Here is a 25,657-nt window from a genome sequence, read left to right on the forward strand (position 1 = left end):
GCGGCCCCTCCCACCGCCAGACCCTCTCCGAACTTGAGCGGCTGGAAGCGGCGCCCCTCTCGCGGCGGGGCTCCCTGAGGAGACCAGGAGGCGCCACCGCGGGTACCGAAGCCGAGCGCCGGCGACAGCGCTCTCCCCGCCTCCCACTCCGCTGCCACCATCACCCCCACCTCCGCGCTGCTCCCGCCGCGCGCACGGCACCGCCCCGGGGGCGGAGCTTCCGGCCCGCTCCCTGCCCAGGCCGCGGGGTTCACTTCCGGCGGCCGCCTGCCCTCCCGCCTCAACCCGCACCCCCCCACCCCCTCCCTTTCCCCCTCTACCCCGTGGCGCCTCCGTGCGCGTGCGCCGCGGCCCCGCGTCTCCCCAGCGGCAGCGAAGGAGTTTGGAAGTTCAAAATGGCCGCCGCGGCGGAGCCCGAGCAGCGACCGCCCGAGTAAGAGACCGGCTGGGAGGCTCCTTGCCATGGCGCCTTGGGGAGGCGGAGGGAGGAGCGCAGGCCAGGGCACTGTGGGGAGGAGGACGAAGAGCGGCCCGGGTGGAGGTGGTGAGGCAGGAGGGAGATGGGGGCAGCGGCCGCTCTGGGGAAGAGGGGTTGCTCCGGGAGCCGCTGGCCCCGCGGCGGGCGGCCCGGCGGGCCCGGGAGCCGCCTGCCGCCGGATGGGGACCGGGCTGTGCCGGAGGGAGGAAGGCGAAGCGCTCCGGAGGCCGCGCGCCGGGCGCGCACGAGCCGGCCCGCTGGGGGCGGGGGGAGGGGAAGCGGAGCCGGGACCTGCGGGCGCGTGTCCTCCGCTCCGCGTGCGCCTTCCCGCCTCAGTGAGGGGTGTGGGGGGGGAGACGTGAGGGGCTCCGGCGCTGTCGGTCCCGGCCCCGCTTCTCCCGCCCCTCCCCGGGCAATTGGGGCGGGCGACCCCTTGCTCTGCGTGGATGCGAGGCCGCTGCCCGCCCGGGCCGGCGGGTGCCCGGCGGCGCGCAGGGTTCGGGCATCCCCGAGGCGAAGCCCGGCAGGCGCTCCCCGGGGTTTCCCCCCGCCCTGCAGCTCGTTCTCCGAGCGAGGCCTCCCCCTGGAGGAGCGGGGTGGCGATCCGGGACAGCGGGTGCTCCGGCCGGGGTTGCCCCTCCGCCAGCCGCCGAGGCGCTGCCCGCCCAGCGGCGAGCCCACCTCCCCCGGGTCCCGGGCGCTCTCGCGTTATGAAAAGTGCCGGTGGTGGTGGAAGCAAAAAGCGATTTGTTGCCGCCGGCCCCTCCTTCCAGCCCTCGAAATGACTGGCAACTCCCGGCTCCCGTTGGGAAGCGAAGATCGAGCAGTTGCCTCCCCGTCGGACCGGGGCTCCGGGGCTGCGTTTGCTTGGCAGCCCGCTTAGCGCCGCGAGGTTTAGGTGTGTCAGCACACACAAGCTCACCAACACTTTCTCCTCCGGAACTTTTACCTGGAGTTGACAACCTAATGTTTGGTTTATTGCTTCTCTTCACTATACAAGTATTTTAGCCATATAACCTGCTATGGTTTTTTCTGCTTTGAAAAGTTGCCATTTGAAGTTTCTTTTTTGTTTGTTAAACGTGGGCGTGAAAAACAGGTGAGGAAAAGCAGTAGAAGTGCATGTGAGTCATGTAAAATGCATGAGCACAATGAAGAAGAGAGTTTAGTGTTGTATAGAGAAATGTAACTGAGAGTAAGAAAGTACAAACTGATGATGCCTGGATGTAGGAAAAGATGTGTGAAATCTCTTTGCCAATCTCCATGAACTTCCTATCATTCTATTTAAATTAAAAAATAAGAGAAAGTGGGACAAGAGTATGGCACAATTCCTCTCTCTTGAAAGCCGTTAGCACCTACGCATGTCAATACCCAATGGCCTCATCACCCTCTGAAATCTTTAAAAGGGCTCTCCTTCATGTCATTACACCTCTGAAGCACTGAAATGAAGCAAAAATTTATCCATGTTCTGATGGAATTGCTCAAAATAAACCGATTCATGTATGTGAAGGAATGATGGGCTATTTCTTGTGTATTAATGAAGTTAGTAGCAATTTTATAGTTGAGGTACAAATGCAGAGAAAGCTGGCAGTCTGTAGTGGCCGTGGTGATGCACATCACCTGGCGCCTCCACTGCCAGCTTGCTTTTACAGGATACAAGGTGGGGTTATTACATAGCATTAAAATACATACAACAACAAAACAACTTCCTTCAGTGACACTTTCTGCTATTAAAAGAAGGAAGGCTTATCAGGAGCAGCTTGAATAGATGTGATTTTTGTTGTTCTGTAATATTTTTGTAATGTAGAAGTACCATCAATTTGGTACTCTGGAACTTACACAGCATCCTGTATCCAACCAAAAGAAATCTTGAAAGATGCGTAGTTGCCTTAAAATTTCCTTGTGTTGTTTCTCTGCCCTTTAGCAAACTTATGTCACTGACATACTTGCTCTGGATTGCAAATCCAAGTTGAAAAAGTTCTACATTTAATACTTGTTCTTTATTTTTCTTCTCTTTCATGCCAAATGTAACAGAGCAAACTCGTTTTAAGGCAATTTGTCTTCTTTCTGATATTCTGTTGTCATAATGGTGTGGAGTGTCAGGAGGAAGCAATTAAGAAAAACACCATTCTTCCTGTATGCTGTGAGTAAGCAGAAGTAGCGGTAAAGATGTACAAAAGCATACAGCATTCTGACTTCAGTCTCTGAATATTGCATATTTGTAACTCAAGTTGCCTGTTCCCTTTGGAAGTTGCTCATTTCAAAACATTAAATTGTTAATGGTTTTAGCAAATAATTTTAGTGTATGTTGCAGAAGTCTGGATTATTTAGTAGTACTAGAATTTGCATTAACTCAAGCAGGAGAGAATGGGTAATAGTGCACTGTTTGATGATCCTAGCCTTAGTTAGGAGGACATTAATTGCATTTATAGTAAGTGCCATTTATTAGGCCTGGCTTAGAATACCTCTGATACATGTATTGGATCATTGGTCATATTCTTCAGAAACAGCTGTTGTATGAAACTAGTAGAGTTTGGAAGATATTTCTACATTTCTGTGTACGTCCCTGCACCACTCCTGACCATCATGTTTAGGGAATTTCTTTTCAATGAATGAAGCTTTGGGTACTGAAAGGGCTATATTTAAGTTATTAAAGTGTTAGCTAGTAAATTTCAAACCTGTAGTTTAGACAGGGTGAGTTTGTAAGAAGGTGAACTCAGGCACCTATAATATTTGGCCACAGATTTCAAAAGGCAAAAGCCTGTCTTGCCACAAATAGTAACTTAATTGATGTTCTGAAGGAGATCAGTAGGTATTTGCTAAACACTGTAAAAAACCTACTGGTAAGCCAGTTTCAGCATCTAAGGATAATATAAGTGAATGCATAAGATCAGGACTCAATTTGATAATTTTTGAGGTTATTAAGTACACCCACTCTTTAAGTTGCTTGTTGCTGTGACTAGCAAACTGATCTGTTTGTTTTAGACACAACACTATGTTATTATTTTAATAATCTGCTGTAGACCTATTTTCAGCCTTTTTGGCCAATGCCATCTTACAGGTCTATAGCTTATAGAGTTTTTTTGGCGGGGGGAAGCTGGTAGTCTGCAGTATACTGTCAGAAGGCTTTTCTGAATTTAGACTTCCTTAATTTATCCTGTTCCTCAGTAGTGTTCCCTGTATTGCATAAATAATAAAAATGCACAGCAAGAACAGTTCTTGGTTTTGTTTTTTTGTTTTCTATCATGTATGTGCACTTACAGAAAGAAATTGCAGTTAAGAGAGTCAGTCAACTATGAGGTTTTGCAAGAAGGTTCCATTAGGTGGTCAGCATCATCCCTTGAAATCAGTTTTGATCTTTGGAGCACAACTGTGTTCTGCCATTTGAAAACACTTTTAAAAGGTGTAGTAGCTTGGGTTAGGCATCGGAGTGGAGAAACAAATAGATGATAGACTGACAGGATGCCTAAATACGCAGCAGTGTTCTGCACTATTAACAGATATCATCAGTATTGAACCTAAAAGCATAAGCATTGATTTCACGCACACACATTTTGTTAGTGTATTTTCTGTATCTTCCTTCTGTAGTATTTCTTTTTGCAATCATAGCTGTCTGTTCATGAAGAAGTGTATCTGCTGTTATAACTTAGTTACATTAGTTGTACACTTTTAATTTTCCCAAAGGTAGGCAATTAAATGCCACTTAGTTTCTATCAAAAAAAGACTGTCAGCTTAAGCACAGGATTAAAGACTGCAGTGAGTTGACAGTACTGATCTGTGTGTTTTATTTTTTGCAGGGTTGAGGATGCTGATGCATCTGAGAAAAGTGTAAATGAAGAAAATGGAGAAGTGTCAGAGGCAGACCAACCACAGAACAAGCACAGCCGACACAAAAAAAAGAAACACAAACACCGAAGTAAACACAAGAAACATAAACATTCTTCAGAAGAAGATAAGGACAAAAAACATAAACACAGACACAAACACAAGAAACATAAATGGAAAGAGGTTGCTGATGCCTCTGACAAAGAAGATGGACCAGCTAAAAGAACTAAAATTGATTTTTTAGCTCCTCTGGAAGACTTGGAGAAACAAAGAGCATTATTGAAAGCTGAACTTGAAAACGAATTAATGGAAGGAAAAGTCCAGTCTGGGATGGGATTAATATTACAAGGTTATGAGTCAGGATCTGAAGAAGAAGGGGAAATAAATGAAAAAGCACGGAATGGGACAAGACCTGCAGCTAAGTCAAACACTAAGGGGAAATTAGAACCTGTGGACAATAAAACTAGTTCCAAGAAAGGAAGTAAGAGTGAATCGAAAGAAAGGACTAGGCACAGATCTGACAAAAAGAAAGGCAAGGCAGGAGTTGATGGAATCAAAGAGAAGACAACTAGAAGCAAGTCAAAAGAAAGGAGGAAATCCAAAAGCCCTTATAAGAGAAGTAAGTCTCAAGACCAGACAAGGAAGTCTAGGTCTCCAACGCTTAAAAGGCGATCCCAGGAGAAAAACAGAAAGTCTAAATCTCCCCCAGAGGATAGAAATAAGGCTGATGATAAAAGTAAATCTAGAGATCGCAGAAAGTCCCCAGTTGTAAATGAAAACAAAAGCAGAGATCGTGGCAGAAGGTCTAAATCTCCTACAGATCTAAGAAGCAAATCCAAAGATAGAAGATCACGGTCCAAAGATAGAAAACCTAGGAGATCAGAGACTGACAAAGAAAAAAAGCCAATTAAATCTCCTTCTAAAGATGCTTCTTCGGGGAAAGAAAACAGGTCTCCTAGACGACCTGGCCGTAGCCCAAAAGGAAGAAGCTTATCTCCCAAGCAGCGTGAAAAGTCAAGAAGAAGCAGATCCCCTCTCTTTAATGATCGCAGATCTAAACAGAGTAAATCCCCCTCCCGAACCCGGTCTCCAGTTAGAAGAGTGAGGAGTAGATCTGCAGAAAGGAAAAGAAGAGAATCAGAAAGGAGGCGTCTGTCTTCTCCCAGGTAACTTAAAGGTGGCATGACCAATCTCAAAAACACTTTACAGGATGAAAGATCTACTGGTTCAGTGTTTATGTCTTTGTTTTGTTCTGAAAATAGCTATGAAAAAAGGTCATCAGATTGTGCATTATATTATGAGCTGACTTTGTATGTATTCAGTTTTTAAAAAAACACTTCTCCCAGCTGTCAGACATGCAAATTCAGCTTTGGTTGATAAAGTGCTGAGTTATTTGCTGCTCACACCATTAGCGCGAACAAGTTTTGTAGCTCAGGTTCTCCTTTTAGTCACTCGGTTGGATTCAGAATGTAGCTTCTCTTTTGTTTCTTAGTTAATAGTTCTGTTGCTTTCCGGAATTTCTGTGGCTTGAGAGTGCCTTCTGCTGTTACGTATCAGTGTTGGCTAAAAGTGGGTAATTAGCCCCTTTTTCCCCTTAAAAAAAAGCAAACCCAAATACCCTAATGATAGAGTCAGCATCTGTGAGTGTAAGCAAATCTTTTATATCAAGATGTCCTTCTCACAGTAATTTTTTTTTTTTTTCCTTAAAAATATTTTCTATTTTTCATTTGCTGGAGGTAAAGTAGTGTTGCCTCGTTATTGCTCTGTTGTATATCATTGCCATATTTTGCATACACTTAAAGGAGAAAGACTTTTCAATGTATTTTTTGTCTTGGCATGTTTTTAAAAGAAAATTTAGCCTATGAAAGCAGTTAGCTTGAAATTTAACATAAACCATGAGGCAATAGTTACTATCTTCTTCTCTGAAGCTGAGAGGGCCTGAATGATAAATTCCCAAGCAGAGAACAATATATGTGTATGCACTTTTGGAAGTAATTCATTAAATGTAACAAGTTCAACAGGCAAGAGTTCAGCATTCTTTTTAGATAATGAATAATTTAAAACTTGTTGTTGTGGGGTTTAGCTTCATCCACTCCAAGAATTAAGAACAAGGAAGTATGAATTTAAAGCCGTGTATTGGAACCACAGAGATCTAGCTCAGTAAATAAGCACCTAGTAAATGTGAAAGCCTTTCTGCCTGCATCGCAGAGGGTTGCTGTGGTTTCCAGTATGGGGTATCTTCTAATGGGTGCTTTGTCAGCTTATTTGTCTGTACTGCTGCTTGGCAGTACTGCAGGTGCTTTGGAGGATGGCCCCTGTGGTGCAAACCAGGTTAAGCAAGTATTGTAAGCGCCAGCAGTTTCTCTGACTGCTTTCTGGTGAGTCAGGAATGTATCGGCACATAACCACTAGGTTTCTTTGACACAGTGTTTGACTTTTCTTCTGTAGCATTTTGCATCCTTCAGTTTTCATTTTTCATGACAGCTTGTGTTGCAGCCGGTTTGAATTAGTTGTCTAGACACTATTTCAAGTGATGCATGTGTCTAGAATTTTGCTATCAAATTCATACTTCAGTAACACCCTGGTGAACAGCATGTGAGTGGAGGAATAGTAAGAAATATTTGCTGCTGGAAGTGTTTGCAAATCAACAGGAATAATGTTTCGTTGTGGGACATTTCCAAACCAGCTCCAACTATGTTGGAGTTTTAACTACCTGTAATTACTCAGGCTGCCTGAGAATTTCAGGACCTTTATTGAACAGTTTTAACCAAAAATTCCCGGTAATTTTATTTTACGTGTTTGTTTCATGTAGTGTTCTAATAATGTAAGATACTTCTCACGCCTTTGACTGAAGTTACTCATTATATGATGTTACTTTGAATTCTTAATCAGCTTCTACTTTTTATCTCCTACCTGTGATCCCTGAATTGATTTGTTTTTCACCGCTGTTTTGATTGGGTTTTGGCAGTACCACCACTTTGTTAGCCAAGAAACCTGGAACTGTCAGTTCATCCTGTGACTTTTTTTCTAATATCGTTCACAAGCACATAACGTAAATTAAATTGGTTAAATCAAATGCCTGCTCCAGCATTTAAGTCTACAGAAATTTCTTGTAGAAACTGTCATTACGTCTGCATGTGCATAAATTTGCCTTCTGTCCCACTGTTTAGTATTTTGGGTATGCCTGGTCATTATAAGTAGCTAAGGTAATGGAAGCTGATACAGCAGTCTCAAACCAAACAAAACCAACGTTACAGAATCTCTCAGACCCAAGAGATTTTGTTCATTAATGAAATAACTTGTCCCAGTCTGATGAAAAAAACCAAAAAAACCAAAAAAAAAACCCCCCAAAAAAAACCCCCAAAAAACCCCCAACAAAAACCCACCCCAAAAAAAAAAAAAAAAAAAAAAAAAAAAAACAAAAAAAGAGGGGGATAAAAAGAAATAGAATAGCAACATCTTCTTTGAACAATGGTGTGCAAATATTTTCCAACACTGTTTTCCAGAAATATTTTCTGTTGGAGCCACATTAGAATGGTGGTTAAATATTTTTAGCTTCTATCCTTTCCCATTTTTGATTGAAGTCTGGCTGTCATGGAATACAATGAAGCTTTTTAATGTAGTTCTCCCATCAGGGATTTTTTTTTTCCTTGAATAATTGTGAATCTGTATAGACAAGAACGAACACATTTTGAGTAGTAAATAGTGTCAAACCTGAATTATTTTTTGTGAAGGGTTGGTTTACATTGAGAATGTTAGCATTCAGCTGCTGGGTGAAATGTTGAAATTGTCCAATTCTTGTGCCCAGATTGAAGTAGACATCAGAGTTATTGCTGTGAAGTAGCATTGTCCTAAATTTAGATACTCTGTGTTAAAGTTGCTGGGAAAATTCTCAAGGATTAGTTCTGAGGCTTTGTTTATTGTTTAAATACTGCTTCTGATAAAGATGAAAACAGGTCACTATTTGCGTAAGACCTAAACATAAGCTTTATTTTAAAACCCCTCTTAGCTTTGTGGTAGTAATTAACAAGCTCTGTTTCCAGAGTTGTCCCGAACAAGACCTAGGTATGGGCACATGTTTCCCAGGGTAGGGAGAGACACACAGGAAGGGCAGCCATCTCTGCAGCATATGTATCCATCCCTCCCTCAGAAGCCCAACTGGTGGTCCCTCACCTGCAGCAGGATTTTAAAGTGAGCTTTTAGAGGGAACTGTGGTTTTTGTTTTCAGCTTGCTCCTGATTTGACTACCATTCTCTTCCTCTGTTTTAAGAACGCGGACCAGAGATGATATTTTGTCTAGACGAGAAAGATCAAAAGATGTTAGCCCACCCAGTAGATGGTCCCCATCCAGAAGAAGATCTCGGTCCCCCATTAGAAGGAGGTCTCGTTCGCCCCTTCGACGTAGCCGATCTCCAAGAAGGCGGAGTAGGTCTCCTCGCAGGAGGTAAAGACACACTGCATTTTTTTAAATGTATTTTATAAAATACATTAATACTAAATAGTAAAAGAATAAAGGTTGCTATCTTGTGTATGAAAAGACAACTTTTTGCCCACGATTACGTATGCTAGCATAGCTGAATTCAGTTTGTCCTCCATCAGGTAATTTGTTTTATTATTTGGAGTCCTTATGTACTTCATGTTTTATGAATAGATTTTCCTCCTTTTCTTGGGGAAAAAAAAACCAACCACCAAACCCCAACCAAACGCCAAACTGCTCTCACTGTTACCAGGGATAGAGGCCGAAGAAGTAGATCTCGCCTTCGAAGGAGGTCCAGGTCACGTGGTGGCCATAGACGTAGGAGCAGAAGCAAAGCTAAAGAAGACAAATTCAAAGGTAGTCTTTCTGAGGGTATGAAAGCTGAACAGGAGTCTTCATCAGATGAAAAGTAAGAATGAATTTCTAACTTGTGCTGTTATCTAAAAGTAGAGATCCATTGATACGAGTATGAACTGACCTTTTATCTTCATGGTGTAGTTTTTGAGTTGTCATGTAAAACCATAATCATGTTTTAGTATTTATTTGTGGTCTTGTCAAATTGCTATTGGGATGATCTGAAAAACTTTGGAGTGTGCAAGAAATATCAAAACCTGTTGGGTACTGGGCAGACCTGATAGGGTGATATCTTGTTAGGTTTCTAAATTCAGCTTGATTGGTATCTTGTGAAAGTACTTGGTCTGTTCCCTTGAGCTCGTTGCTTGAGGAAAAACTGTAACAGCTGAAAGGATGAATTGCTATCTGCAAATTGTTTTTATATTGAATGAATATCTACTTAATCCAGTTGCACAAGAGTATGCATTCTTAACCAGATTATTAAGAAAGAATGATGCTGGAATGAAAATGAACAAGTGTTTTTTGTTGTTGTTTTTCTCTAAAAACAGTCACTGTTAATTGTTTGCAGTTAAAAAAGAAACACACCAAGTCCCAGTGAGATACCAAAAGATAAATTTTCTCTGTAAGGAGATGTAAATATACACACTGGGATTTAATGCATCTTTGCTTTCTGAGTCAGTTGAACAGCTATTGTTTAACATATTGTGTACTTTCTATGCCAAAGAACGTCATTTGGTAGAACTCAATAGATAATCTTATGATGGTATATAAAAACTAATTATATATTTATAGTCTTGAAGACTTTGATTTGGAAGAAGAGGATGAAGAGGCAGAGATAAGACAAAGAAGATTACAGCGGCAAGCAATTGTTCAGGTACATGGTTTATATTATCATATGGATTACAGAAACTAATCTTATGTTTTCAGCATAGAATGTTGTGTTAAAGGGAGGCCCTTACCCTGTTACTACATTACGGTAGTTATTACTATATTTTTTTCCAATTAATTCATTGTAAATGTTAGTTTCTGGTAAACTTGAAACTTCTATTGCAACAGCGTTGCTTTTAAGGCTGAAACAACTCTTCTGTAAATCATTTTTGTGCCACAGTTTAAACGTTCTCTGGCAGTCTAAGCAGCAGTAAATTTGGTTTGGCGTTTATGGAAAGCCCACTGTAAAATCCTTCAGAAGTGTGACTGAGCAAAGCCATATGAAATAAATTATTTTTAAAGGCTGGTTATACCTGTTGTTGGTCCATGCAGGAAGCAAAGTTCCAGAGCTTCATTCCTTAAATGGAAAACCTCTGCTTGTATTGGTTTGACCTTGGTAACTGAGTGGTATCAACATGTATTCATTCTGATTTTGAACTCTGGGGGATTTTGAACTTATACATTTGTATAATGTCATACTATGTCAGTTAAAGAAATAATTTGTAAGGTGGTGTTTTCAACTGTTTTAACTCATCTGAAATCTTTCAACAAGAACAAATGAATAAACAGGATTTCCAATTCAAATAAAAAACCTGAATCTAAAAACTCCTTTTCTGTACCATAATATCAGTAAAAATAGGAAAGATTCTAGGATGTAAGATAGAAAATCATTGCCTTTTCCTTAAAGACTATTTTAATACTTGTGTGCCAGAATGTTTTAGTAATGAATCTATACCGATGTTTTGTCACACACGACCAAATAGTTAATCTCCAATAAAAATTGCTTTTCACAGAAATGTAAAAGCCTGAAGGGGACACATGATTTTTTTTTTCAGTCTTATTTTATGGTCTGGGCTCTGGTGCATTGCGCAGAATGATTTTTCAAAAGCTGTATCCCCTTCTGCAAATAATCTGTTGTCTTTAGGTGATTATGAAAGTTTTAGCAGAAGCCATTGAAAGGTTGAGTTTAAAAATGTTTTAAATCACGATAAGCTGTGATGGTGAGATTAATAATTAAATTTCTTTCTAGAAATACAAAGGCCAGACAGAAGACAGTAATATATCTGTACCATCTGAACCGAGCAGTCCTCAGAGTAGTACACGTAGTCGCTCAAATTCGCCAGACGACATCCTAGAAAGAGTAGCTGCTGATGTTAAGGAGTATGAACGGGAAAATGTGGACACGTTTGAGGCATCAGTAAAGGCCAAGCACAACCTCATGACAGTTGAACAGAACAATGGTAAGAGTCAAAATCTTACTGTATAATGCAGTTTTGGAAGATCAGACATTTTGCTTGGTTTCCTTATATACTTGCAGACTTGGAAGTAGGTTGATTTTTTTTTTTTTTGGTCAGAATTTGAGAACGTTTCCACAAATGTTATGGTACTTAACATTAAAGTAAAGCTTGCTCATTAAGGAAGATTATACGAATGGGTGACATATTTCTAGTAACTCTCAACACAATTCATACTATATGTTTGAAAGAGCAAATAACGATTTCTGTCTTTATTGTTAAGAATCATCCTTTTTAACTTCCACATCTTTCTATTCACTTTTGCATGTTGTTTTTGTAGAAGCTTAATATAGTCCTAGTCTTTATTTGGGGTGGGTTGGAAACCATGCCCTTTTGTCCCTTTTTTTTTGGTCAGAGCCCCTGTGTCACAAGAATATATGTAGGTCTGTAGTCCTTTAGAATGATTAAGACTTCTGATAGCCGTTGCAAGTAAGTCCATTTTGGCGGCATAACTTCTTGCTGAAGAAATGGCTATTTCCTCCTCTTGCTCCCTGCACATAATCTCTTATACAGCAATATTGGAATTAAATAAATCTTGATATAAAACCTGCCTTGTGCCTGCTGCGGCAAAAGGAACATGGAGCATCTCCCAGTGCACTCTGTAGTGTTGACAGTCTTCCAAGTAGTCAAAGGTGTGTCTAGTTGCTGTGTGGTCATACTTGAGCTAGTTCTTTTAATTGCCACAGCACGCTGTTTAACAAGGGCTATGAAACCTGCCCAACCCCTCAAGGAAATAGTTGGACAGTTAACTTGTATTTCATATCATGTGCTAGATGTATCCTTGGGGGCTAAATATGCGATCTTCTAGCAGGCACTGCCTCTCTTTGGCACTGGTGCACTCCTCTGTAGCTTGTCCTGCTGTTCCCTTGAGCAGTATGTTTTCAGATTGTTCTCCTGCAACGTAGGTAGAAGGAGCAGTCTATGCATTTTTCCTTTATTTGCATACTGCAAGTTTGGGTTTAGTCTTCTTGTGTGTAACAGACAATGTCTTTTTCGTTTTTTGTCGAGGCATGTACTTCTGATTTTGTCCACTAAAGTGTATGAAAATATAACAGTTAACTACATAGATGTTGTCAAGATACGAAAAAAGTGTGGGGGTTTGTTGTTTTGTTTTGTTTTTTTTAAACAGATCAGTTACACTCAAATCTGGGAATTTTCATATATTGGTGGGGTTCTGGGTTGGAGGTGGCTATAACAACAGATGGAAGCAGTAGATCATCTTTCTTTGAAAGAGCCATTTTTCATTTGTATCCTGACCTCATACAGGGCCAGGATAGTAAGTTGCTGAGGAACTAGTTACAACTCATTGTAGCCCAGTGAGTAACTGGAACTAAAAAGAAAATTTGAGGAAGTTGATGGAAGGGTCTGTGTCTTGGAACAGTGACGTAACTTGTCTTCCCATAGTGTCAGATGACACCTTGAAACAATGGTGTCAACATGATGGATGAGAGGTTTTGATGCTGTCAGAAGATTTCTGTGTTGTTATTCTGTATGAAAGTGATTGGGTATATGCATTATGAGACCTGAAGCATCTGAGCTTAACTGTTTGTTTTTCTCCATTGCTTTATACCCTAAAGGGAGTGTCTGTGATTTACTGTGGTCATGAAGGGATGCTACCATAATGTGTGTTATGGAATAGTTTGAAGTTTCCTTGCCTTCACTAATATGTTCTTAATTTATATTTCTTTGCTTTTATCTTGTCAACCAAGTAAAATGTCTTTGGGACTTTAAAGATGATTAAAAGGTGAGAAAGGGATAATATTGCCCACATTAAAAATGTTTCTCTTAAGCATGATAGTTAAGACTGTCTTTGAGTAAAAGCTACACATGAGGTCCTTTTCACAGGGTTGAAGAAAACATTTTCCAAAGAAATAACTTCTGGGCTTTACAGCTTTGGGTTTTAGTTTGCAGAAAAGCCCAAACTTAGATACTGAAAATGCATCTGTAATTTTTTTATATATATACATGGTCATTTTACATTTCTTTTTATCCATTTATGTGTAGTCATTATCTGTAGGGAATCATGTAAGTATGTACTTTTTTCTGCTGTGTGAATTATTTGAAAGCTATTATACTTAATTTTTCAAGAAGGTATAAATTTTTGAGTGCTTTGAAGAACTTAAGCAGTCTGAGTTTTATATTTCTACAGCGTAAACCAGTATTTGCTAGAAACATTAGTAGAGCTACCTGTTTGCCAACATGCTGATCTTAGGTTATATTATAATACATAGCAAGTCATGAATTAGACCGGTAATCAAGTTACTAGTTTGTCATTTTTTTTCACGTTGAGTAATCTAAATTTCATTTTAAGGTTCAGCTCAGAAGAAACTGCTAGCTCCTGACATGTTCACAGAATCAGATGATATGTTCGCTGCATACTTTGATGTAGGTAATTCTTGGAGTTGAAATACATGATTGATTTTTTTGCTTGTTTTTTGGTAGAGAATTACTGTCACTTGAGGTTTGGGGGAAGTTTGATTTGTAAAAGCATGTGTAACTGACTGGATAGCATGCTCTGAATCTTTTGATCTGCCAAGGCAGACAAAATAGTTCTTGATTAGTATTTCACTGAAAGAAAACCTGCTGAAATTAGTTTTACCAGAGTTAGTAATTGGGGAATTCACTTGCTGTTTGAATAGGACCTATAACAGTGCATGGTAACAAACCTATTAGGTTAAGCTTTATGTTAATGTTACCATGCTGCACTGTTCTAAATACGAGCTTTTTTCAGAGCCTCGTGTATGGTTAATTAAAAAGTGTCTATGCAACTTACCTTAATTTGCTAATGATGCTGTGGCGGAGTGAGGTGGTGGTTTGTTTGGGGGGTGGGAAGGGTTACTTGGTTGTGGGTTGGTTTTTTGGTTGGTTGGTTCATTTTGGATAAAGAGATATATTTCCTGGTTTTACTTTTACACTATTCCAGCAGCTTTTCTCTAAATGTGCTAAAGTGTCATGCAAATATTGGTAGTCCAGTGACTAGTTTTGGGACTTGCCATTCTCTGTAAATATACCACATTGTTGCTGATGCATAACACTGAGATATAAGACAAGACAACTTTCTTCTTCACTTAGAAATTCTCCAGTTAATTTTGGTTTATGATAGATGTAATCTGTTAGTTACAACAGAAGCATCGGTGACAAAAGACTGCCATGGTCTTACTCTAGTTACACTGGTGATAATAATAAAATTTTAAAAATCAAAACCCCTTTAACCAGGAAAAATATAAATAGAAATACTTGAAGGATGGTGCTGGGGGGTGCATTTTTAAAAGCTTGAAAGTTACAAGTAGGGAGTTACATGGCTTGTAAATGAGCAGTTCCCGCTTCCAGAAACTGATGTTCAATTGAAGATACACTGTACTACTCATAGATTCGATGGCCAGATCTGTTAAGAGATACCAGCAGCAATTGTACTAATTTTATGATCACAAGTAAATATGAAGTCTGTGAAGTGGCATTGAATAAACAGAAGTTTAAGGCTTCAACAGTTACATTTTCCTTGCAAATTGCTAAGCTTTTTTACTAGAAACATAGTGTAAGTAAAGTCTTATTCAGATGGCCCAAAATGTGCATCTAACATGACTTGTATAAATTCCTTATGGGTATTAATTGAAACTTTGCCCATTTCTGTTTAGTAATAGTCCTATTTGTTGATCTCATCCTCTTTCCTTGCATCAATCTTTAGATACTGGTACGTAAATTTTGCGTTCAAAGCATTTTGTGTTCAACAGTTTCTCTCTACTGCAAGTTAAATGCGTTTGTACTGTGGAGAGGAACTGTTTCAGTAGGAAAAAAGGACTTTTGGTAAGTAAGCATCATGGACAAACAGAGCATGGAAGCAAAGCTGTTGTTTTGGGTTTTTTTTCTTTCTTCAGAGTGCTCGTCTGAGGGCTGCTGGGTTTGGAAAAGACTTCAAAGAAAACCCCAATCTCAGGGATAACTGGACTGATGCAGAGGGCTATTACCGTAAGTTGTATTTGTTGATTTGCAAGGACAGGTAGAATGAGGAATGGAAAAGATCCTCATGTAACATTGCTGAACTGTTATTCTCATGTCAGTGTACCTCACTGAGTGTGTAGTGCGGTGGATGAAATGAGCATGCTGGTTTTGACCTCAGTCACTAAAAGACTGCAGACATGCAGAATCACAGTTTGTTCCCCATGATTTCCACAAAGCTAGGTGATAGAAAACATTGTATGCTGTGAAATTGATTGCACCCTGTGTCCTGTTTTCCTGAATTTTATACAGAATGGTTGAATTTTCATACAAAGATCCATTATGTGTGTCACTCATAACTTGCAATTGCTTGGTTTTATCCTTCAGGTGTTAATATAGGTGAAGTTCTAGATAAACGTTACAATGTCTATGGTTACACTGGTCAGGGAGTCTTCAGTAACGTAGTGCGAGCCAGGGACATGGCAAGAGCAAACCAAGAAGTAGCAGTTAAAATCATCAGGAACAACGAACTTATGTAAGTAATGTTTTTGCTTGATAATAACAAAGCATATGTAACAGTTGCAAGTTTTTCATGGTGTGATTTGAATCTCCCTTTGTTTCAAGTGAAGTAACAGATTACAGCTGTGATTCCTGCCTTTTCTGCTAATATGAGCCAGATAATGGGAAGCACTTGAGGACTGTGTATCCACACTTCTTTACAGCTATCACAGGAAGAAGGGTACTTGATTTTCATCGGGCACTTTCTCATTTGCAAAACTGCAGGGAACAGTGGTAGCAAGAAACAAAGTTACACTTAATTATGAGGCCTGCCCAACCCTAAAGTTTTTTAGTCGTGGGAGTCATGGACTCTAAAAATGTAAAAATGGAGAGGGACTTTTTACAAGGGCAAGGGGGAACAGTTTTAAACTGAAAGAAGGTAGATTTAGAGTAGATATGAGGAAGAAATTCTTTATTACCAGGGTGGCAAGACATTGAAACATGTTGCCCAGAGAAGCTGTGGCTGCCCCATCCCTGGCAGTGTTCAAGGACAGGTAGGATGGGGCTTTGAGCAACCCGGTCTAGGGTGAGGTGTCCCTGCCTGTGGCAGGGGGTTGGAACTAGATGATCTTTAGGGTCCCTTCCAACCCAAACCTTTCCATGATTCTATGAAAATTCTGTTTTGGTGGACCAAATTGAGTTGGCAGGTTATGGGTTGTGTCCTAATCAATCATCTGCAACTTACATGTTCCATGTATGCCAGATATGTAAAGAGGGTGGGAGTCTCCCTGTTGAGATAAAAAGTTGAGGTCTTTCAGTATGGGTGAGCATGAGTGAACAAGTATGATCTGTTAAACTACAATGTGCGAGGACTTGTCTGTAATACCCATTTTTGGTATCTGCTGCAGTATTTCTAGTCATGTACTATGTCCTCTTGCATTAAAGACAACTTAAATGAAAATCTTTTCCATGCATTTTACCTTGGAAGTTTTAAAACATGTCTTGCTCTGTGTATAACTGGGTTATTTTGAATTATATGAATAGGTGTCCAGGAAAGCTTTGTGTGTGTTTTGGTTTTTTTAAGGGGGGTTGATAAACTGTTTCAGTTTGGTATGTTGTCGAGATAAGAAGTCAGTTATTATCAGTCAGTCTAGATATATAGTCAGTTTAAGCTTAGAAAATTTTAATAGTGTATGTGTTTAAATACTTTTTGTTTTTAAGTGAACTTCCTGAGTGCTCTTCGAAACTGAAGTGTCACATTACAGGAGGAAATCTAATTATAGCTTTACATGCAGCCGGGAGGGAGGAGGAAAGGATGAGGTGTTTACAAAGGCGCACTGAAGAACAAGAATTGAGTAAACTTTCCCAATGTGTGGACACTGACAGCAAACCGCTGTTGTGATGCTTTATTTTTTTTTTAAGCTGTGGTACATTAAGCAATGACAAGACACTTTCTCATTTCTGGACAGTTACAACCTTGCAAGTGAATGTCTAGATTTAAAAAAAACTATTAGGATTTCACTGATTTTATTTTACAACCATTTCTTCCTTTTTCCAGGCAAAAAACTGGCCTAAAAGAACTGGAATTTTTGAAGAAGCTCAATGATGCAGATCCTGATGACAAGTTTCATTGTCTACGGTTGTTCAGGCATTTCTACCACAAACAACATCTCTGTCTGGTATTTGAGCCACTCAGGTAAGATGTCAAATGTTGGGGTTCTTTGTACAAAGTAAAGTACTTCTGAGTGATCGCTACCTTTGTGGTTTGGGCTATTGTTTTGATACTTATTCTATTGCCAAGATTCAAGAATGTCAGGAACTTGGTTTTGTCCTGGAATTGTTATCTTTTATCTGCTGTTGAACTTGCCAAAAAATCACCTCCTCAACTTGTATCTTCTATGTACTTCTTTTGTTTACTTATTTCTGAAGAAAACGAGGACAAAGGCTTTACAGTTGTTAAGAAAACGTTGTTCATGTGCAAATAAATCCTCTCATATTAATCTTGATTAGAAAATCTAGGTAAGCCCAGTCTAGCAAGTAATTATACAGTATAGGATAGATCTGGTTGACGAGCATTTTTGTGTTTTTACTGTAGCTAACAGAGTGGTATGTATGTTGAATGCTGCTTTTCTCCAAAAATGTTTACAGCTACCCGGTTTGTTCAGGTTTGTCTTACTGTTTAGGAGGCAACTGGTTTTCTTTGTTAAGCTTTTCTCTATTCTTTCTCTCTCCCATTCTTTCTTTTAATAGTATGAATTTACGAGAGGTGTTGAAGAAGTACGGGAAAGATGTTGGGCTCCATATTAAAGCTGTGCGTTCCTACAGCCAGCAGTTGTTCCTGGCTTTAAAACTTCTTAAAAGATGCAATATTCTACATGCAGATATTAAACCAGATAATATTTTGGTAAGTAATAAATAATTGAAACTTATGTTGCACAGTCTATAGTGTGAAATTAAGTATTTGAAATTAACATCATTCCGTTAGTTTAGGTGAGGTCAAAATTTGCTTTAACGAAATGTTAAGGGTTTAACATTGATATAAAATGCTGTTGTGGTATAAATAGTAAGAAATATAATACAGCAGCTAAAGAAAATCTTTTATTTAGTATAATCTTTCTCAAACAAACCTGCATCCACTTTTATCTTGTAGAAAGCAGCTCTTCCAAACTAAGACAGTATCCTTTCTTAGGAGAAATCTTGGGACCTTTTCCATCAATAGGTGAAGAATGTTCTTGCTTTCTGCAAAATGGAAGTAGGTTGAGTCTGGATGGAGATTTTATTTATGTGAATGTGATAATGGGGAAAAGTCCTTACTGCTTTTTTTCCTCTTCTGTTTCCATTAAACATTCTGGTTAGCAGGCCATGAGAGCTACATCAGAGGAATCAAACATTTTTCCTTTGGTTTTCTTGGTGGTTATTCCTGTGGCAAACTCAGATTTTTTTGTTTTACTTAAAATATTCTCTTCTTGCCATCACAGCAGTTAAACTTACTATATGAGCATGAGATATGTGAATTATATGCTGCTTTATGAATGGTACTCTGGAAACCAGAGTTGGAAGTCTAAACTAATAGAATTTCAGTATCTGGAGTGAAATCTGGGTCCACCAAGGATGTGTTGATAAGGGCAAAGTATGAGAAACTGACCTTTTTTGTGTTTTGTAGGATCTGAAGACATAATCTGTCACTTTCAATTTAAGAAAGTTTTATGGTTTCCTTAGAGTACAGAGAGGAAGGATTGAAATATGGGAAGAACTTCCAATTTAAAGGCTGAACGCTTTTCTTATCTCCAACCTAAATGTATTGTCACTTTCACAGTGCTATTGGCAGTTCTGTCTACAAATAGTGCTAATGGATATTTATATTTAACTTTCAGGTGAATGAGTCTAAAACGATACTAAAGCTTTGTGACTTTGGATCAGCTTCGCATGTGGCAGATAATGACATCACACCATATCTAGTTAGTAGATTTTATCGAGCTCCAGAAATCAGTAAGTCTCGTTTTGGATTGGCTACATGTATCATAAGCAGTATGTACTATGCAGTAGCAGGACGTACCAGTCCCAGCAGATGAGAATTTGACTTGAATTTACTCTCTGTTTGGTCTTAGCAAAACATTACTCTGGAAATATGATGGCAGTCAAAAGTTCAGACTTTGAGAGCACGTTTGTGTGACTCTATGTATGTTGGTGGTCAGCTCAGTGAGGACAGGGAGAAGTCATTCTAATTGATTATAGTTACGTTTTAATTTAGAGGTATTGTTCTGACTTCTTGCTTTTTACTAACTTAATTGATGCTGATTAGTTTGGGTGTTACGTAAAAACCTCCCTTTCTAAAATAAGGAGACTGTAAGAAGTTTGTATCCTTCTTCTCTGGTAACTTTTTATTCCTAAGAAGAAGAGCACCAACATAGTGACAAATCGGAATTTTTTCATCTGTCTGCTTTTGTGATACAGTTTAAGGCTAGCTTTATGGAATTAACTAAAGTTGCTCTCTTTCAGTTATAGGAAAAATCTATGACTATGGTATAGATATGTGGTCTGTAGGCTGCACATTATATGAACTTTATACAGGAAAAATACTCTTTCCTGGCAAAACCAATAACCATATGTTGAAACTAGCCATGGATCTCAAAGGAAAGATGCCAAATAAGGTAAGAAAAATAAGTATATGTTTTTAATTAATATCTAAAACTACAGTAATGAACAGTAGAACATACTTTTTTTCCTCTCAATTCTCTTTCTTATCCTGTATATCTCGTAACAGCAACTAAATATCAGACATCTCTCTGACAGTATAATTTATATTGATTTGAAATCTTACAAAGTGAAAGTATACAGCTTCTTTTTCATAGACTAAGTATAAAGTGAAAGCAGAAACCTAAGCACTGACCTGAAAAAAATACGTAAGTCAATGGAAGATACTGTGTCCTTTTGCAGCTGGTTTGAACTGTGCTTGTTTTTTTACTTAATCTACACATTTCTTAATGTCTTTCTGATATATTTTTTATTAGTACTAAATTATTCATGTTGCAATAAGTTAGTAGACTTTGATGTTAATTGTGAAATTTGTAACACAGAGAATTAGCCTGAAACTTGCCTCTTCCTCATTTTCTAGATGATTCGAAAAGGTGTGTTCAAAGATCAGCACTTTGATCAAAATCTCAACTTTATGTATATAGAAGTAGATAAAGTGACAGAAAGGGTAAGTCATCGCGGTGTCGACAGCCTATTTTTACCAAGCTTTCCTACTATGATGGTCTTTCAAAATATATCTTGACATCTTAATTAAAAATAAGGTTTTTCTTAAACTATTTGAATGTCTGTTTGCAGCAGTGTGGACAGGTTACATAGTTATGAACTGGCAACAGAGGATTTTTCCTATGATTTAGGAATGCGTTTAAGAAAAATCTAAGTTTAATCTTGATAGATATTCAGGATATCACCACACAGTCTGTCCTTAAATTACTAATAAAAGAAATTCTGCCTTCATTTTAGAGAAGTTTCTCCAACTTAAGAATGATGCGCTTATGTTGTAGGAGGTCACTATTACCTTCTGTAACACTGTAATGCAGTATATTTATCAAGAATCACTGAATTTAGTGGTCAGATATGGGAACTTTCCACGTGGAATTTTGATTATAGAATAGTTTGGGTTGGAAGGGACCTTCAAAGGTCGTCTAGTCCAACCCCCCTGCAATGAGCAGGGACATCTTCAACTAGAGCAGGTTGCTCAGAACCACATCCAGCCTGGCTTTTAATGTCTCCAGGGATGGTGCATCCACCCCCTCTCTGGGCAACATGTGCCAGTGTTTTACCACTCTTGTTGTAAAAAATTCCTTTGTCATGTCCAGCCTGAATCTCCTCTCTTTTAGTTTAAAACCATCACCCATAGTCCTATCACAAGAGGCCCTGCTAAAAATTGTGTTCTCTGTTACCTGGGACATAAGGTTCACGTGTGCACCTGCTGTTGGCAAAAGGTGCAGTCTGGCTTACCTCTGACTGCATTGCTTCCACTCTTTTCCTTTGTCTGTGTGAGGATTTACGAGGCCATATGATGATGAAGGGCATTGCTGATCAGATACAAGATAACCCTGCAGAAAAGCTGCTGCTAAACCTCTGTCAAAGGGATAGGAGGTTTCGTGCCTTCTGTTCTACAAGGTTGTCGTTTTTGTATTTGTAGGAGAAAGTTACTGTTATGAGCACCATTAATCCAACCAAGGACCTGTTAGCAGACTTGATTGGGTGCCAACGACTCCCTGAAGACCAACGTAAAAAAGTACACCAGCTAAAGGACTTGTTGGACCAGATTCTAATGTTAGACCCAGCCAAACGGATTAGCATCAACCAGGCTCTGCAGCATGCCTTCATCCAGGAAAAAATTTAAACCAGATGAAGAAGTTCAAAGGGTTTGAGTAATTAAGATACAAAGACTGAAGAAATTTCACAGCAGTTATTAATGTATATAAACATAAATATTTCCCCTGCAAAGTTGAGGAAGAAATGATACATTTGAATTAACATCAAGGCTGATATTTCTTTTAGAAATGTTAGAGTAATTCTGTTTTGTGTCTTATGTGAAAATTTTCACTGTAGAACTGTTTTAATTGCCAAGACTGCACAGAAGTACAATGCTAATGTATATGGTTGCAGTTCGTATATATTATAAAAAGACAAAAGCATCTGTTATAAAAAAGAAAAAAAAAAAAGAAAGAAAAAAAAAAAAAGAGCAGTAATACTGGGTGGTTGATTTGTTTTTAGCAGACTTGGCTTCATTTTTGTCTTTAAAAAATGGCCAGCATAAATGCTGTTTATATTCACATTTTCCTAGGTGTGTGTGTGCAGGCCACAGCAGCATGCCCTTGGTGTAGTCAGTGCCGAAGGGGGTCTGTTCCTTCTTGAGCCTGCCCGCAGGGATGGTCTCCTCTTTTAAAGCAGGTTGTGTACAACTTTCAGTACACTGAAGGTAAGCTAACCCATCAACATCACCGGTGTTTAAGCTGTTATTTTACTGGAACAACTGACGAATGAGAGACAATAGCGTTGTGGCAGAATTCCCTGCATGTTTGATAAATGACCTTGTTTTCTTTTCTGGCATTGCAACCGTGGCATAGTTACACCTTCTGTTCTGTTCATCACATGTAAAACTTGGAGAGTGCGCACTTGATGGATAGAGCGCCTTCAGTGTACTGTTTCTTATTACTTTAATTTTTTTAATCAACTTGCTATAGACTTTGTATACATTTTGTTAAATACAGTTCACTATGACATAGAACAGATACTTACAGGAGAGTTTTCATTTAGTAATTACAGTTGTTGGGATCTCATTCAGAAGACCTTATATCTAAAGGTTAGATAGACAACATAAGGAAATTTTTAACTATTTGTATGTCATTTTGAAAGTGTACTGCTTTATGCTAAAAGTGTTTCATTTGTTCATTGTTTTCATTATTTGTGATCATGTTGTCTTTCAATACAGGCATAAACCTTCCACTCTTGAACAAAGCAGCTGCTTTTTAAAAGCGGTAATTGCTTCTTTACCTTTTATTTCTTTTGTAAATGAAGCTTTTCTTTAAGAAATGTGACTTTAAAGTGTTGTCTCTTGCATAAAACAGTTGACACTTACTTATTGTAAAGTGAAGATTGTTCTGCTGCATGTAAAGTGGACCATGCAGATTTCTGTATGTTTTCAGTATGCATCATTAGATAATAAAGTCTTTTGTGAACAAGGCATTTGTAGCCATTTTTAAAAGAATCTGTCTTCAGTGATGGTAAATCAGGTAATTCGTAAGATCCGCCCCTGCATTTCCTATTAATCATTTAATTAAAGGGATTATTAAACGTTATGATCTTTGGGGGAGCTATAGCCTATGTTAATTAGATCTATAATTATCACTGCTTAAAGAAAAAGGAAGCAAAAACCCCTTACAGATACTGTCTGTCTGCTTTCATTGTAATGAAATTATTCCTGTAGGACATGGGATTAAATTCAGGCTTTAACTAATGTTTGTGCTGTTTTTCTCACTTTTCCTTTTGATGGTGCTGAAAGAGAAAAAGGAAAGCGAGTCACAGGCCACTCAACGCCTACTCCATGGGTCTGATTTGCTGAGACACCAACTTCACCTTCCTAACAAGGTTATTTCTGACAGCATGTGTAGATAAACATTTAGCAACAAGTTAGAAGGGCTTGAAACATTTGAGTTGGTTATGCAGGGTGAGGAAAACAGAATAAGACTTTGCAGGTCCATACTGCTGTTTTAATGTTCTTTTTGGCAGTGTTAAGAAGTTCATCTTTTCAGTTTTATTAATATATTTGGACAAGCTGTGGAAACCCCACTGGTTTCACATACTTTACAATACTTCTTTTGAACTAAGAAGGGTTTTTGTATCCATCTAGGTACATAATGGCAACAGTCACGCACTCTTAGTGCACTCAGGAATGGAAAAATGACACAAAGCAGTCATTCTGCTGGTGGGGAATACCCCACCGAGGAGGTGTAGTGAACTAACTACGAAAACAAGCAGGAGATGGGTGGTTTTGTATGCCTATTTGGAACATTCAGCCTGTCTCTTCTCAATTTATATTGTCAAATTCTTAATAAAAAATTAATACCTCATTATTTCCACATATTAAGGTATCTTTTTCATACAGGAAATGATAAAAAAAATTAGCTTTCATGTTTAATGAAAAACTAGTTGCTTGCTAGTTAAATACAGAAAGTAACTTGCACTTTTACAACATAGGCAGCACTTCTGAGAGCAGTTTTTACACAGATGTAGTAATAGCTTATTCTCTCTGTTGCTTTGTCCTTTATTCTTAAAATAGGGATATAAAACAGTGAAATAAGTTGGTGATACAGAAACAAAGCAGTAGAAAAGATGCCCCTTAATGCCTACAGAACTGTTTTGAGCTATCCTGGAGAAGCATAAAGTTGCTCGTTCACTTGTTCTTTGTGTTGTAGGTGCAGCTCAAAAGAAGATGATGGCTACCAGAAGACATGAACAAAGGTTTCTGTCCTATAAAAGATACGAAAAATACTCTTCGTAGTTCTGTCTTAATCTTTTGGTTTCCAGCATTCCAGTTTAGAATTGATTAACACTGCTGTAGTACTGATAATTCCTGAAACATACTTTCTGGTTCAGAATTTGTTACATAGATGTGTTTGTTTCATTTCTAGTTGAAGATACTTTTATTTTCCTTTTACTGTGATTAAATGTAGGTAACTGAGCATTACTGTTTAAATGAAGGGTTTTAAATGGTAGAATAATGATCAGTACAAAACTTGTGAAATTTTAAGAAAAAATCTGCTGTTGTATTTGGTTAAAATACCTGTGTGTCAACTAGTAAATATTTAAGCAGACAATGCACCTTTTTTCTTTAACTTCAGCAGGTTCATTATGTATTTTAATTCTGTCAGACTTTATTATTGATCCAGAGAGTAGCTGATGGGTTATTCAAAACAAATGGATTTCAGTCCTCTGTCCAGTATCAGCTTCAGCTGATAATTCTTGTTGGCAACAATAGAAAATCTTTAGTTCTGGCTTCAGAGGCCTCTGGAATTGAGGACTTTCTGACACTGTTAAGTAACCTTTCTGGTTTAGGCAGTATCTGTCCCAGTAGCCTGTGGTCTGTGAGGAGAGCAGGGTAGCTGCTTGTGCCTCTGCAGTCAGCTGAATAGCTCCAGTGGTTGCAGCTTGGTGCAAATAGAAGAGCTGTGCAACAAACAGGGGATGTGTGTTGAACTGTTTCTCAGCTGATCTGAGAGGGAGTTTAATTTATCTTTTCCTCCTGTACATGAAGATGTAATTTGTATCTTCACCTGAGCGAGGCCCTAAATGTAGAAAGTTTGGCTAAAACTACTGTGCTAATTTCTTTCTTTCTCCCTCATGGTGACAAGGTGCTTCACGTTTAACATGTTTAGTTTGCCAAGTGTTCAGAAAAACCAAGATACCAGACCCGTGCAGTTAGAACGTGTGTTTATTGCCTTGCTGTATAATACTATAATTTAAAACTGTTTAGGAGTTTTTAATAAATATAATGATTCCTTTAAAACCTTTTTAATAATACTTTATGTCCATATGTAGGGTAAGTGGCATTAAACCTCTGAAGAACCTTTGTGTGTGTATTGACCTGTACGCAAGAAGGCAGACCAGTCTGTGATACTGCTGGAGATAGAGCGACCTTCTACAGTACGTGTAACGTTGTGACTCGGGTGGAGGATGTTGAGAAGTGGCAATCACTTGACATAAATAAAGTACCTGTAAAACTGACCTGCATCCTGTCTTCTGCTGTGTTTATAAAAGTCACACGTCAAAGGTGCTGAATGTATGAACAATTTTAAAATGCACTAAAACCAAGTATAATTCTTTGAA

The 25,657-nt window shown here is 38.9% G+C and overlaps 1 protein-coding gene across 3 annotated transcripts; it reads left to right on the forward strand.

Annotated features, from left to right (window-relative positions):
- Positions 1-215: 215 nt before the first annotated feature.
- On the forward strand, positions 216-25,555 carry PRPF4B (pre-mRNA processing factor 4B). Of its 3 annotated transcripts, XM_030511136.1 has the most exons (20): positions 216-433; positions 4,273-5,466; positions 8,571-8,744; positions 9,031-9,186; positions 9,924-10,005; positions 11,089-11,299; positions 13,665-13,738; positions 15,229-15,319; positions 15,677-15,824; positions 17,346-17,483; positions 18,038-18,191; positions 19,162-19,276; positions 19,787-19,938; positions 20,403-20,489; positions 21,468-21,745; positions 22,116-22,250; positions 22,764-22,809; positions 23,334-23,419; positions 24,247-24,292; positions 25,370-25,555. In XM_030511136.1, exons 1-15 carry the CDS (start codon positions 396-398, stop codon positions 21,669-21,671), a joined length of 3,018 nt encoding a protein of 1,005 aa, XP_030366996.1. In that variant the 5' UTR covers positions 216-395; the 3' UTR covers positions 21,672-21,745; positions 22,116-22,250; positions 22,764-22,809; positions 23,334-23,419; positions 24,247-24,292; positions 25,370-25,555. The 3 variants fall into 3 exon arrangements, with proteins under 3 accessions (XP_030366996.1, XP_030366987.1, XP_030367005.1); XM_030511127.1 differs by having other exon boundaries at positions 21,468-22,250; XM_030511145.1 differs by lacking the exons at positions 19,162-19,276; positions 19,787-19,938; positions 20,403-20,489; ... (4 more) ...; positions 24,247-24,292; positions 25,370-25,555 and adding an exon at positions 18,438-18,520.
- The last annotated feature ends 102 nt before the right edge of the window (positions 25,556-25,657 follow it).

Source organism: Strigops habroptila, chromosome 1 (assembly GCF_004027225.2).
Source record: "Strigops habroptila isolate Jane chromosome 1, bStrHab1.2.pri, whole genome shotgun sequence".
In the NCBI taxonomy this organism is placed as follows: Eukaryota; Metazoa; Chordata; class Aves; order Psittaciformes; family Psittacidae; genus Strigops; species Strigops habroptila.